Source organism: Balearica regulorum, chromosome 1 (genome assembly GCF_011004875.1).
Source record: "Balearica regulorum gibbericeps isolate bBalReg1 chromosome 1, bBalReg1.pri, whole genome shotgun sequence".
Taxonomy (NCBI): domain Eukaryota; kingdom Metazoa; phylum Chordata; class Aves; order Gruiformes; family Gruidae; genus Balearica; species Balearica regulorum.
The window spans coordinates 54,068,755-54,081,613 of record NC_046184.1 but is presented as its reverse complement, the minus strand read 5'-3'; the positions used below and the strand labels follow the sequence as shown (position 1 = coordinate 54,081,613).

General features: G+C 53.0%; 5 protein-coding genes and 1 long non-coding RNA gene across 6 annotated transcripts; 4 read left to right on the top strand and 2 right to left on the bottom strand.

Annotated features, from left to right (window-relative positions):
• The first annotated feature begins 796 nt into the window (after positions 1-796).
• Positions 797-1,184, top strand: LOC142601358 (histone H4). Its single transcript, XM_075750154.1, has one exon. It carries the CDS (start codon positions 812-814, stop codon positions 1,121-1,123), a length of 312 nt encoding a protein of 103 aa, XP_075606269.1. The 5' UTR covers positions 797-811; the 3' UTR covers positions 1,124-1,184.
• Positions 1,185-2,080: 896 nt separating this feature from the next.
• LOC142601356 (histone H3) lies at positions 2,081-2,531 on the bottom strand. The gene has a single exon (XM_075750140.1). It carries the CDS (start codon positions 2,514-2,516, stop codon positions 2,106-2,108), a length of 411 nt encoding a protein of 136 aa, XP_075606255.1. The 5' UTR covers positions 2,517-2,531; the 3' UTR covers positions 2,081-2,105.
• An 814-nt stretch (positions 2,532-3,345) lies between these two features.
• On the top strand, positions 3,346-3,816 carry LOC142601360 (histone H3). The gene has a single exon (XM_075750167.1). It carries the CDS (start codon positions 3,382-3,384, stop codon positions 3,790-3,792), a length of 411 nt encoding a protein of 136 aa, XP_075606282.1. The 5' UTR covers positions 3,346-3,381; the 3' UTR covers positions 3,793-3,816.
• Positions 3,817-4,743: 927 nt separating this feature from the next.
• LOC142601367 (histone H4) lies at positions 4,744-5,153 on the bottom strand. Its single transcript, XM_075750181.1, has one exon. It carries the CDS (start codon positions 5,114-5,116, stop codon positions 4,805-4,807), a length of 312 nt encoding a protein of 103 aa, XP_075606296.1. The 5' UTR covers positions 5,117-5,153; the 3' UTR covers positions 4,744-4,804.
• Positions 5,154-8,054: 2,901 nt separating this feature from the next.
• On the top strand, positions 8,055-10,297 carry LOC142601378 (uncharacterized). The gene is made up of 2 exons (XR_012834963.1): positions 8,055-8,307; positions 9,980-10,297. It is a non-coding gene; the product is annotated as an uncharacterized LOC142601378 (long non-coding RNA).
• Positions 10,298-10,958: 661 nt separating this feature from the next.
• LOC142601355 (histone H2B 1/2/3/4/6) lies at positions 10,959-11,933 on the top strand. The gene has a single exon (XM_075750126.1). The coding sequence runs from the start codon at positions 11,009-11,011 to the stop codon at positions 11,387-11,389; it is 381 nt and encodes a 126-aa protein (XP_075606241.1). The 5' UTR covers positions 10,959-11,008; the 3' UTR covers positions 11,390-11,933.
• Positions 11,934-12,859: the final 926 nt, after the last annotated feature.

Below are 12,859 nucleotides of genomic sequence, written 5' to 3'. Positions count from 1 at the left end.
GAAGGCTTGGCTTGCAGGCTTTCTACACCGGTCGTGCTTCCGGGAGACACCGCAGCAGCTCCCCTAGCGTAGACTCGTGGTGCTGACAGATCCCCAACAAAACCCACGACGTTCTCCCGAAAAGAAAAAGCTGCTAAACGAGTATACCGGAACCATTCGGGCTCCAAAAATTATTCCTGAACCAAAGAGCTATGCCAAAGGGAATGTTAACACACAGTGACCTTCCCCAAGCCGACAACATCGACTGACCAGAAAACCACAACCGCAGCCTCCAGGTCGCCCCCCCGAGCCCCTGCCCGGCCCTTTGTTGGAGCGCAGCGAAATGGCGGCGGCGGAGCGCGGGCGGGGCAGGGCGGCCCCGCGCGGGCGGGAAGCGGCGGTCCCGGCCCCGCCGTCCCCATTGGCTGGATTTTGCTGCAGACCCCGCGGCCGGCGGGGCCCGGCTCCCCCCCTCCCCCCAGCCGGCACCGGGCGCCGCAAGGACGGGACCGGGCAACCGGGACGCGCGCGGCGGGAAGGAGGGTGTCCCCCTCCCGGGGATTTGCTCCCGCGGCGCCCAGGACGAGCCGGCGGCGGCGCCGGCTGCCTCCCGGGGCAGGGGCCGCGGCCGGAGCCGTGCCGCCCTCGCCCGCCCGCCCGCTGTCGGAGGCGATGTCGCGAACGTCCCTGCCCGCCGGGGGAAGGGCGCGGAGAAGAGCCCGCCCTTGCCCTGCCCCGTCGCAGTCCTCAACCAGGTCGGACCGCCGGCAATATCTGGCGGCGCGGGCGGCCGTTCCCGCCACACGCTGCTGGGGTCGAGCGAGGCGCGGTCATGTCTGGCAGAGGCAAGGGCGGGAAGGGGCTCGGCAAGGGGGGCGCCAAGCGGCACCGCAAGGTGCTGCGCGACAACATCCAGGGCATCACCAAGCCGGCCATCCGCCGCCTGGCTCGGCGCGGCGGCGTGAAGCGCATCTCGGGGCTCATCTACGAGGAGACGCGCGGCGTGCTCAAGGTCTTCCTGGAGAACGTGATCCGCGACGCCGTCACCTACACCGAGCACGCCAAGAGGAAGACGGTCACGGCCATGGACGTGGTCTACGCCCTCAAGCGCCAGGGACGCACCCTCTACGGCTTCGGCGGCTAAACTCGATTCCTGGGAATAGGTTACGCTTTCACAACACAAAGGCTCTTTTCAGAGCCACCCATCCTTTCAGGAGAAGAGCTGTGATCCTTGCTAACCCCTGTGTCGCGTTCCTTTAGTTGCAACAGAGCTCGTGGCGGGGGGTGGTGGGTGGTGCGGGTGGTAAGCGGGGGCGTTGGGTTTTCGCTGTCTCCACTCGTAGCCCCCGCTCTCTGACGTCCTTCCCCACCTCTGCCAGCCTCGAGCAACGGCAGAGGTTGAAAGCGGCGACAGGCGATGTCCCGCTTGCACTCCCCGGCAAGAATACTGGGGGGAACGGGCGTAGCGCTGGGGGCGCTCCCTGGGCTCGAGAGAAAACCACGTTGGCTCTGAAAGACCTGTACGTCCTTTGTCCTAGCCGTGCTCCCCCATTTCCTCCTCCCCCCCCTCACCGCCACACCCCTCCCGGGCCTCCTTCGAGGCGGGAACGCCCGGATGCCGGGGGGGCAAGCGATGGAGTGAGACAGACGGGCTGCACCGCGGCAGCCTGCAATGGGAAGCTCCCGACACGGCACCGCTCTCCCCTCTGCCACTGCGGCGGGAAGGGCGGGACAAAGCGGGAAGGCGTGGGGAGAAGAAACGGCTAAAAGCACCCGCGCAGCGCCCCGGGGACTGCAGAGGAAAGAGGCTGCGACCCCCGTGCGAAAGCGCCTTCCCTTGCCGCCTCCCTCCCGCTAGAGGCTGCCCGTTCTCTCGGCACCGCTCTCATGCGCCCTTCTCCTCCCACCCTGCGTCGGCAGCGCTCAGCGGGAACCTCACAGCTGCCAGCGCACGCGGCTCGAACCTCCCCGTTATCCCAGAATCAGCGCTGCCTCGAGCGCGTAAAAGGGAGCGTGGCACAGGCTGCCCACGCCCGCTCCCAAAACACAGCGACACAGCTCTCTCCGGTGGCCGTGTGGTGGCTCTTAAAAGAGCCTTTGGGTTTGGCGGTGGCAGGGCGGGAGCCTCAGGCGCGCTCACCGCGGATGCGGCGGGCCAGCTGGATGTCCTTGGGCATGATGGTGACGCGCTTGGCGTGGATGGCGCAGAGGTTGGTGTCCTCGAAGAGCCCCACCAGGTAGGCCTCGCTCGCCTCCTGCAGCGCCATCACGGCCGAGCTCTGGAAGCGCAGGTCGGTCTTGAAGTCCTGCGCGATCTCGCGCACCAGGCGCTGGAAGGGCAGCTTGCGGATCAGCAGCTCCGTCGACTTCTGGTAGCGCCGGATCTCGCGCAGCGCCACCGTGCCGGGCCGGTAGCGGTGCGGCTTCTTCACGCCGCCCGTGGCCGGCGCGCTCTTGCGGGCCGCCTTGGTGGCCAGCTGCTTGCGGGGCGCCTTCCCGCCCGTCGACTTACGCGCCGTCTGCTTCGTACGCGCCATGGTACCCGCCGATTCGTGCCGCTCAGAAAGGGGAACGAGAGATCTTGCGACTCTTACTTATAGCGGGTGGAGGCCACGCCTTCCAGTTTCTGATTGGTCGAGTAATCGAACAATTTAATTGGCCTGCCCAAATATTCTGTCACCACGGCGGTAGCTGAAGGTGCCGGAGCCCTGGCTCTTTCCAAAAGGAACTAGTCTTTTCCCTCTTTTTCAGGGATGCATGAAAGGCCTTTAAAGTTTTATTTCTCTAGTATTTACTTCTCCTTTTTTTTTCTGAGGTGTCTGTGACTCTGAATCTCCCTTACTGGGTCCATGTTTTAATTATATGACTTCAGTTGATAAAAAAACCCCACTAGTATAGCGTTTTTAATTTTAGATTATAAATAAAGCATTAAATTCCATAGGAAATACATCTTAAATAATTTAGAACCATAAAATATATTTTACTTGCTTTTTACAAGTTTAGGTTTCACTAATTAAACATGAAAAAATCCTTCTGATTAAACTATAAAATGTTTTATTTTTATCCATCTTTGATAGCAGACTGCTTTTGCGGGTTGTATGAGAACAATTAATTTGATGAAGGGCACAGTTAATAACGACAAATCGTTAAAAAAAAAAAAAGAAAAGCCGTTTCATAAGAAATGGAAGATGGAAAGATCAACCCTGTAATTTAACTATTAAAGAGCGCGGTTCAGCACAGAAGGGGTTAACGCGGGATTTTCGAAATCGCCCAATGACATCGGCGCTTTCCATCAGCCAATGAACGAGCAGAGCTTGGATATAAAAATGAGCCAGTGAGGGTAGAGTCTAACAGTTTTCACTTGTTAGTCCGGTGTGTCTCTGAGGAGCAGAACGTGTAAGGATGGCGCGTACGAAGCAGACGGCGCGTAAGTCGACGGGCGGGAAGGCGCCCCGCAAGCAGCTGGCCACCAAGGCGGCCCGCAAGAGCGCGCCGGCCACGGGCGGCGTGAAGAAGCCGCACCGCTACCGGCCCGGCACGGTGGCGCTGCGCGAGATCCGGCGCTACCAGAAGTCGACGGAGCTGCTGATCCGCAAGCTGCCCTTCCAGCGCCTGGTGCGCGAGATCGCGCAGGACTTCAAGACCGACCTGCGCTTCCAGAGCTCGGCCGTGATGGCGCTGCAGGAGGCGAGCGAGGCCTACCTGGTGGGGCTCTTCGAGGACACCAACCTCTGCGCCATCCACGCCAAGCGCGTCACCATCATGCCCAAGGACATCCAGCTGGCCCGCCGCATCCGCGGTGAGCGCGCCTGAGGCTCCCGCCCTGCCACCGCCAAACCCAAAGGCTCTTTTAAGAGCCACCACACGGCCACCGGAGAGAGCTGTGTCGCTGTGTTTTGGGAGCGGGCGTGGGCAGCCTGTGCCACGCTCCCTTTTACGCGCTCGGGGCAGCGCTGATTCTGGGATAACGGGGAGGTTCGAGCCGCGTGCGCTGGCAGCTGTGAGGTTCCCGCTGAGCGCTGCCGACGCAGGGTGGGAGGAGAAGGGCGCATGAGAGCGGTGCCGAGAGAACGGGCAGCCTCTAGCGGGAGGGAGGCGGCAAGGGAAGGCGCTTTCGCACGGGGGTCGCAGCCTCTTTCCTCTGCAGTCCCCGGGGCGCTGCGCGGGTGCTTTTAGCCGTTTCTTCTCCCCACGCCTTCCCGCTTTGTCCCGCCCTTCCCGCCGCAGTGGCAGAGGGGAGAGCGGCGCCGTGTCGGGAGCTTCCCATTGCAGGCTGCCGCGGTGCAGCCTGTCTGTCTCACTCCATCGCTTGCCCCCCGGCATCCGGGCGTTCCCGCCTGCCGGTCCCTCGCGTCCCGTTCCCGCCTCGAAGGAGGCCCGGGAGGGGCGTGGCGGGGGAGGGGGTGAGGGGGAAATGGGGGAGCACGGCTAGGACAAAGGACGTACAGGTCTTTCAGAGCCAACGTGGTTTTCTCTCGAGCCCAGGGAGCCCCCCCAGCGCTACACCCTTTCCCCCCAGTATTCTTGCCGGGCAGTGCAAGCGGGACATCGCCTGTCGCCGCTTTCAACCTCTGCCGTTGCTCGAGGCTGGCAGAGGTGGGGAAGGACGTCAGAGAGCGGGGGCTACGAGTGGAGACAGCGAAAGCCCAACGCCCCCGATTCCCCCGGGGGCCCCCCCCCCCCCCCCCCAGCCACGAGCTCTGTTGCAACTAAAGGAACACGACACAGGGGTTAGCAAGGATCACAGCTCTTCTTCTGAAAGGATGGGTGGCTCTGAAAAGAGCCTTTGTGTTGTGAAAGCGTAACCTATTCCCAGGAATCGAGTTTAGCCGCCGAAGCCGTAGAGGGTGCGTCCCTGGCGCTTGAGGGCGTAGACCACGTCCATGGCCGTGACCGTCTTCCTCTTGGCGTGCTCGGTGTAGGTGACGGCGTCGCGGATTACGTTCTCCAGGAAGACCTTGAGCACGCCGCGCGTCTCCTCGTAGATGAGCCCCGAGATGCGCTTCACGCCGCCGCGCCGAGCCAGGCGGCGGATGGCCGGCTTGGTGATGCCCTGGATGTTGTCGCGCAGCACCTTGCGGTGCCGCTTGGCGCCCCCCTTGCCGAGCCCCTTCCCGCCCTTGCCTCTGCCAGACATGACCGCGCCTCGCTCGACCCCAGCAGCGTGTGGCGGGAACGGCCGCCCGCGCCGCCAGATATTGCCGGCGGTCCGACCTGGTTGAGGACTGCGACGGGGCAGGGCAAGGGCGGGCTCTTCTCCGCGCCCTTCCCCCGGCGGGCAGGGACGTTCGCGACATCGCCTCCGACAGCGGGCGGGCGGGCGAGGGCGGCACGGCTCCGGCCGCGGCCCCTGCCCCGGGAGGCAGCCGGCGCCGCCGCCGGCTCGTCCTGGGCGCCGCGGGAGCAAATCCCCGGGAGGGGGACACCCTCCTTCCCGCCGCGCGCGTCCCGGTTGCCCGGTCCCGTCCTTGCGGCGCCCGGTGCCGGCTGGGGGGAGGGGGGGAGCCGGGCCCCGCCGGCCGCGGGGTCTGCAGCAAAATCCAGCCAATGGGGACGGCGGGGCCGGGACCGCCGCTTCCCGCCCGCGCGGGGCCGCCCTGCCCCGCCCGCGCTCCGCCGCCGCCATTTCGCTGCGCTCCAACAAAGGGCCGGGCAGGGGCTGGGGGTGACACGGGTGAGCGTGGGGGTCTCTGTGCTCGAGTAGTTCCATTGTTTTAGAGTGATTGCTGAGTACTGTTATTCATCCACTTTGTTGGTTTTCGTGTTGTTTTTATTTTTTTCCCTTGGGGATGACACTTTCTTTTTTAATAGAGGGTTAAATCGGTATTTCACAGGTCTCTTAACTACACGATAATGTGGCTTTTTTGTGTTTATGGTACCTAGGTGTTAATGAAGGTGATTTGGGTATCTACTTAATGTACCTATGAAAAACATCTAGATTGCTTCAGATGTTTTTAATTAATGTGGTACGTGTTTGTTCCTTTTCATGGTCTTGCTCTTTCCTGATCCATAATACCTCAAAGTGTTTTGCTGGAGGTTTTTTTCTTCACATAATTTTACTTTTTGGACACAAAACATAATACTTTTATAAACTTTAGTCTATATCTGCACTCAGAGGGAAGAAAACATTTAAATCAGTTATGGTAATCATCTTTGGAAGTCTCAAGTTTCCAAATGTCATTTATTTCAGAAAATGGATGGCAACTTATTCTCCCCCTGCTTTACCCTTTCATCCTGTGGCTTAGTCAGTGCACTTATTTTATGCTGTAAAAATGGAATCCATATATTTACTGTTTCTCTAAGTAGTTACAAGGTCTTCAGATCACAGCAACGCTCAGCAATTTACAAAGCTAGAAAACTTGCAGCTAGAGATGGCAAGGTATGCAGCCTGTAATGCAGTTATGTTTATTATTTCAGTCTCAACACCTAAAAGGTCTACAGTAGCTACCCATAACCTTAAATTCAGACTTCTCAAAAGTGATCGTAAGGTGCACTATACATTTTAGAAATTTTCCAAAATAAGCACAACTGCCAGATGGCTGTGCCTTATCATCAATATATTTATAATAATCCCTAATGCTATGTGCTAAATGTCTTCTGTTGATGGTCTAGTTGTTCTAAAAATTTTGCTGGGACATCTCATGGGTTCCTTTCTCTGTATTCCCCACGGAGGAATGCACCAGACTAAAATGAAATTAAGTTCAGAAACAAATCTAAATCTCCAACACTTATCCTACTACTCTTAAACAGCTTTCTTTTTGCCTCTGCCTTTTTGCTTTGGTCAATGCTTGTGGTTGGTTTGGTTTTCAGGAGCTTTTGCCATTAGCATGGTGTATGCTGTAAACCCAAAATAATACATGGGTGTCTGACTCTCCCTCATCAGATAAGTGGTCTGCCAGTGTTCCTGGCTGAAGAGGCTGCAGTAGGTGGAATTAATGAGAGCCAATATACCACTCATAAATTCTGGTTTTATTCCTGAAGCCCATTTAGGCAATAAGCACAGACACAACAAAATTATGTTTCTGACTTGAGATTTCAGATTAAGAAAGAGTATTTTTCAGAAAAAGCTATGCAGATCTCACCCTGGAGCTGTAGTGGCAAAACACTAACATCAGCTTTGCCTTTATTAGCTCCTAGAAACTTCCAACTGGAGCAGTTACCTGAACAGGAGAAAGCTGACAGCCTGTAGCACAATGTCTTCACCTGGAGGAGATACACCAAATGGGGAAAAAGGGATTCTCACAGTTCATACTGTTTGGTAAGATGCAATAGGCTGGTGACTCCTTCAAGCTCTGTCATTCCTGAGTTGTCCTGGAGCTGTTCTTGAAGCCTTTTCTCTGTTCTGTCAGACTAAAGTTTTCTGAGTCGGAAGGATTTTTTCCCTTGGATGCTCCAAAGCCTTGGTCAGTCACTGGAAACTCCATTGTTAGTGAAGTGAGATGGATGACGGGTGGCTGGACATTAACAAGTTCTGAGATTTCTTTTAGTGCACATGGGTTTTTTTAGCTTGTTAAGAGAAGCATGAATGTCTAGATTCCTTTTCCATATATCCTGACTGTCTAAACAGCGCAATAAACTCAGCTTTTCTGACATCATTGACAAGATTTCCACAATCAGTTCTTTCCAAGACCTTGAGTTCCCTTCCTAAACATCTCTTAACCCTCTCCCTACTCCTCTCCCTAGTTATTTTGCCTTTAGCACTGTCCGTGAAGAGGCAGCGTGCACAACCAAACTACACCAGGACTGACTGGTCTTCAATTATTACTCAGCTGCTGCTTTTGTTTGTTTGTGTTGGGTTTGGGTTTTGGTTTTAACAGATTTTTTTTCAGCTGGAAGGCTAAAATCAAGTGGTGGCTGTTCAGTTCACAGTAGCTGCCTTTCCTCGATTGAGGCTCTAACCTGAATGTCTTTCTACTCCATAGCTGGTCTTTACAAAACTTGTTAGAACTGAGAATCTCCAAGACCTGGATCAAATGTCATTTATGTTGGAATTGATCAATAGAGTTAACAGGATTAATGGGGGGGGGGGGGGGGGGGAGGGTTGTAGAATCTGATTTTTTGTGCTTGGAGGGTTTGGTTTTGGTTTTAATGTGTCTGCTTTCTGGATCTACAGACTACGTTGCTGAGATTGCCCTGTGTTATACTACATTTTCTGTTTCAGAGCAGTGTAACAAAAGCAACGGCCTTTGTCTGCTACTGTGGAGACAAAACTGGAGATCCTACGCAACGTTGTCCTGGAGTGGCATGTCAGGTTGTGGATCTTCACAGATGTTCATGACAGAACTCCCATTACCAGGCAGAGGTGTTCTCAGTGACCTGCTTTTCCAGGTAATGTTTATGCCAAAAGAAAGTCATCAGGTTCACAGCACATGTGAGGAGTTAAATGTTTAGAGATGGGCCACTCTGCCTTCTCTTCTTGCTTTGGAGCAAGAACTACTTTTCTTCTCTTGAAGAGGCAGATATAGCTCCCTTTGGCCTTATTAGATTTTCTCCAAGCTGATCGAGCTGCTAAAGGCAGCTGTGGGGGAGGCAGAGCAAATGGAGATGGATGAGCATCCACCTCTTCCTGATGAGAAAGAGCAGGGCTGGGGGAGGTGGACATTAAACCAGAGAGCTGCAGCATCACTGAGGCAGAATTAAGCTGCTTTCCTCAACACGGGTGGCTGCTTTTGTCTAGTTTGGGTGTTGAGCACAGCAGAAGCACTTGCAAGCAAGTCTTACTCACTGGGAAGTGGAAAGGTCCCACACTCTCCTCACCTGATCCCTTTTCTTCAGAAAGCACAATTTTGGTTGTAGGCTGGAAATCTTTGTGCCTTCAGAGTTCTGCCCAGGAAAGTAAAAAGAAAAAAAAAAAAAAGTAGATGCAAAACCAGCCTAGTAAGCTGACAGATCTTTTGATTGCTTCCACCAGAATTTCTCCTACTATCCTTACAAATCTCCTTGAGCACTTAGTTTTGTTCTGATTTTAGCAGTCTCACCCACTTTAATCTGCATTTACCTATGCTAGATAGGTTTCTTCTCTAGGCTCATGCCATCCATCTCCTCTGATACCAAGAAAGTTGAGATTTTGAATGGCCCTTAAGGCTTCCAAAAGGAAATGTCATCATTATAGCACTGGATGATGATACCAAGTTATCTAGTCCCAGCTTAATTCAACTACAAATTAATTTGATCCCTTTAAAAGTGGATCATAACACTCTCCTTTACCAATGAATGAATTTATAATTGTAATTTATAATGTGGCCACAGAGCATTTTAATTAAAAAAAAAAAATATTATAAGCCCTTTTCTAAACATACAGGGTAATACTATCTTAAAGAACACTTCCTCTATCACATATTTTAAAAAACCCAACAAAACCATATCAGGATTCTTAATACCATTAAATCATGTTAGACTGATTAAAAAATTGCATTTTCTTCTTGAACAATTAAGTCAACTTAAGAAGAAAACAGACAGAATTTATGATTCACAATCAATTCAAAATTCAATTTTAAATTCATAACTCATTTTTATTTACCAGGAATATCTTGCTTTGACTTCAAATTCATCCAATATTTATTACATCCCAAAAGAAGTCCACGTTCTTTCAACTTACAAATTAAATCAGAACTTCCATCTCATTTAAAGTCCTGAAAAACAAACCATATTCTGCAGGCTAGATGAATTAATTTCAAACACAAGTAACAAAGCTTAGTATTCCATGTTGAGGGATATTAGTTGTTTAACATAAATAAGTAGGTTTTAATTAGAATAAATTACTTAGGCTTATAATATGGTGTGATTTGTGCTGTTTGCTTAGCTTTACTTAGCATGAGTGGATAGATTTGCTGAAGCCTTTAGGCCTGACAGAGGTATTTATCTCAGTAATTTTCCTAGTACACAGCTAGTACAGAGCTGTGTTTAGTCTTTTAGTATGGGAAAGTGTTTTGATATCACACTGATGTCTCAATAGTGTTTTTCCCAGTCTGGGACCCTTCAGTTCTCTATATTCCACCAGCAAGGGCAGATGCACAAGGAGTGTAAGCCAGAAGATAAGGAGGCTCCAACCTTCGGGGAAAACTGTGGAAACTGCAAGTCAACAAGATAAGAGCCTGCCTGCCTGGACACAGAAGAAGAATCCAAGTAGATGCAGGAAGACCCCAGACCAAAAATCACCACCAAAGGACACATGGACAGCACATGAAAGGTGGGTGTGTGGGACCCAAGGGTATAATTGCCCCGGGATTTCTTTGTTCCAGGTCTCTCTCTCTGGAGGCACCCAGCCTGGGCTGATCCTGCTGCTGCACCTTTCAATTAAATTAATTATTTTATAAAACCCAACGCCTGAGACCCTGCTGTGGGAAACCTAAGGTCGAGCCTGAAGAAGCAGGAAGCGTGCCCAAGAATAAGTGTGCGTGTGTGTGCGACACCATAGTGTGTGATTGCACAGGCAGCAGCTATTCCTTTAACATTCCAGAGCCTCTGCATCTTTTCTGCATCTTTTCTGCATCTGTTCTGGTTGTATTTTTTCCCCTGTGACATTTAATTTGTGGCTGTTACAAATGTAGGCTATTACATGAACTATGCAGGTATATTTCTTGAAGGAGTAGCAAAACTCCTTGCAATTCCCCCCCCCCCCCCTTTTTTTTCCCCCTTTTCCCGGAAAAATTGCTGATAACTTCATTTTGTAGGTACGAATCCGCTCGAGCAGGCAGCTGCAGGAGACGGGTGAGCCCGGCTGCTCCGGGGTGACCCCGGGGGCGAGGCGAGGCCTGAGAGCAGAGGACGAGCTTCGCTACCGAAGTCTGCGATTGAAAGAGCTGATTGTGATTGGCCGATAGGATTCGCGTTATTAACCAATACTAGGGTGGCATTTAAAAAAGACCAATTACAAAGGCGTTCGTACGAGAATGGACGTCACTGGCTCCTCTATCCAATAGAAACGCTGATCGGTGAGGCCAGAGATTTGCATAAGGTCCCTATAAATATGGGAGTAATCGCATTATCGGGCATTCTGGTGCTCCAGAGCAACCGGGGAGTTTTCGCCATGCCCGAGCCGGCTAAGTCCGCCCCCGCGCCCAAGAAGGGCTCCAAGAAGGCGGTGACCAAGACGCAGAAGAAGGGCGACAAGAAGCGCAAGAAGAGCCGCAAGGAGAGCTACTCGATCTACGTGTACAAGGTGCTGAAGCAGGTGCACCCCGACACGGGCATCTCGTCCAAGGCCATGGGCATCATGAACTCCTTCGTCAACGACATCTTCGAGCGCATCGCCGGCGAGGCCTCGCGCCTGGCGCACTACAACAAGCGCTCCACCATCACCTCGCGGGAGATCCAGACGGCCGTGCGGCTCCTGCTGCCCGGCGAGCTGGCCAAGCACGCCGTCTCCGAGGGCACCAAGGCCGTCACCAAGTACACCAGCTCCAAGTAGAGCGCCTCGGACCGTCAGTTTTAACCCAAAGGCTCTTTTAAGAGCCACCAATTTTTTCAAGTAGAAGGGCTGAATACGGTTGGGGTTTTTTTTTCCTTGGGAGGTATGTAAATAGCCTGTTTATTTGCATGTCACTAGAAAGTTAAGTACTCGCCTTTTTAGGTAGCTGAACTGTTACTTAATTTTTAAGTGTTGAGGGCTCTGTTAGCAGCCTATACTCAGCGTATGGTTATACTTGGTTGTTTAAAACTTCCAAACGAGTACACGTTATTACCTCTGGTCTTTAATGTAGTTAAGCAGCAGCAACTTTTTTCCTAGTGTTTCGCCAGCTCTTGTTTTCAGAACTCGGAAGTACTGCGGAGGGATGGTAGCTCACCTTTTATTAAGAGTTTTAATTCCTCTTTATAAGTCCGGTAGAAAATCCTAGATTCTATTATGAACTCGCTTTCTGTGTGCTATACTGGTTAATTTAAAAAAAAAAAAAAATCATACTTCTGCCTCTTTCAGTGACTAATAAATATTTTGAAAGCTGTTTCTGAAGCAACTTTTCCAGGCGTAGCTGTAGCTAAGTTTTTCTTTTCTTTTTTTCTTTTTTTTTTTTCTTTTTCCCGTACGTTCCAGTCCACTCCCTCCCCCCTCCGTGCCATCATCGCTTTTTCCAGTGAAGTAGCTATCCCTATTCGATTAGGCAACAGGGAAAGATTTTTTTTTTCCTTATGAAGAGTTTTCTAGTTGAAAAAAACAATGCCCAAACTTGCGCAGGAATCGGTTTTCTCTTAATAATAATTAAAATAAATAAATAAAAAAAACCGTTATGAGCGTGAATCTGGGGGCGGTGGGTGATGTGCAAGGTGGCTGGGGGCTGGGACTGTCAGAGCTTTGGGCTACGGTTCCTCCCGCCCCACCGCGCCGGTATGAAAGCGAAGTTCCGTCCGCAGCAGCTGTGCTGCCGGAGAGACTTTCTCTGCGGGGGGCAAAAGCAGACCCGGAGCACGGCACTTACGTTTCTCCATCCGTGATCCGTTTCCCCCGGCCGGTGAGAAGCGGGAGGCGGGCCTCTGCGGTGCCGTAGGGAACCGAGCGAGCGGTGCTCGCTCCCCGCGCTGGGGGCGGCAGCGGGAACAGCCGCCGGGGGGGGGGGGGGGGGGGGGGGGTCACCGCCCTGCGGGGCGGGGCGGAGGGGCGGGGCTGGGGGGAAGGAGCCAATCCCGGCCCAGCGCGGGACTTTTAAACTCCCCCCCGGTACCGCAGCGAAGGGGCGCTCGATGGGCCGCGGGGCCGTCGTGACCGCCGCCTCTTGCCGCCCGCGGCTGCGCCGGTCAGTTAAGACGGGGCGGAGCAAGCGCCGCTGTTATCGCAGAGCTCCCGAACGGCACGTAGGGGAACACTTTCTCTTTAAGGAAGCCGGGGTCTTCTCACGCAAGCTGTACCGAATATGCGAGTTTCGAAAATGTGAAGTTTATTTCGGTA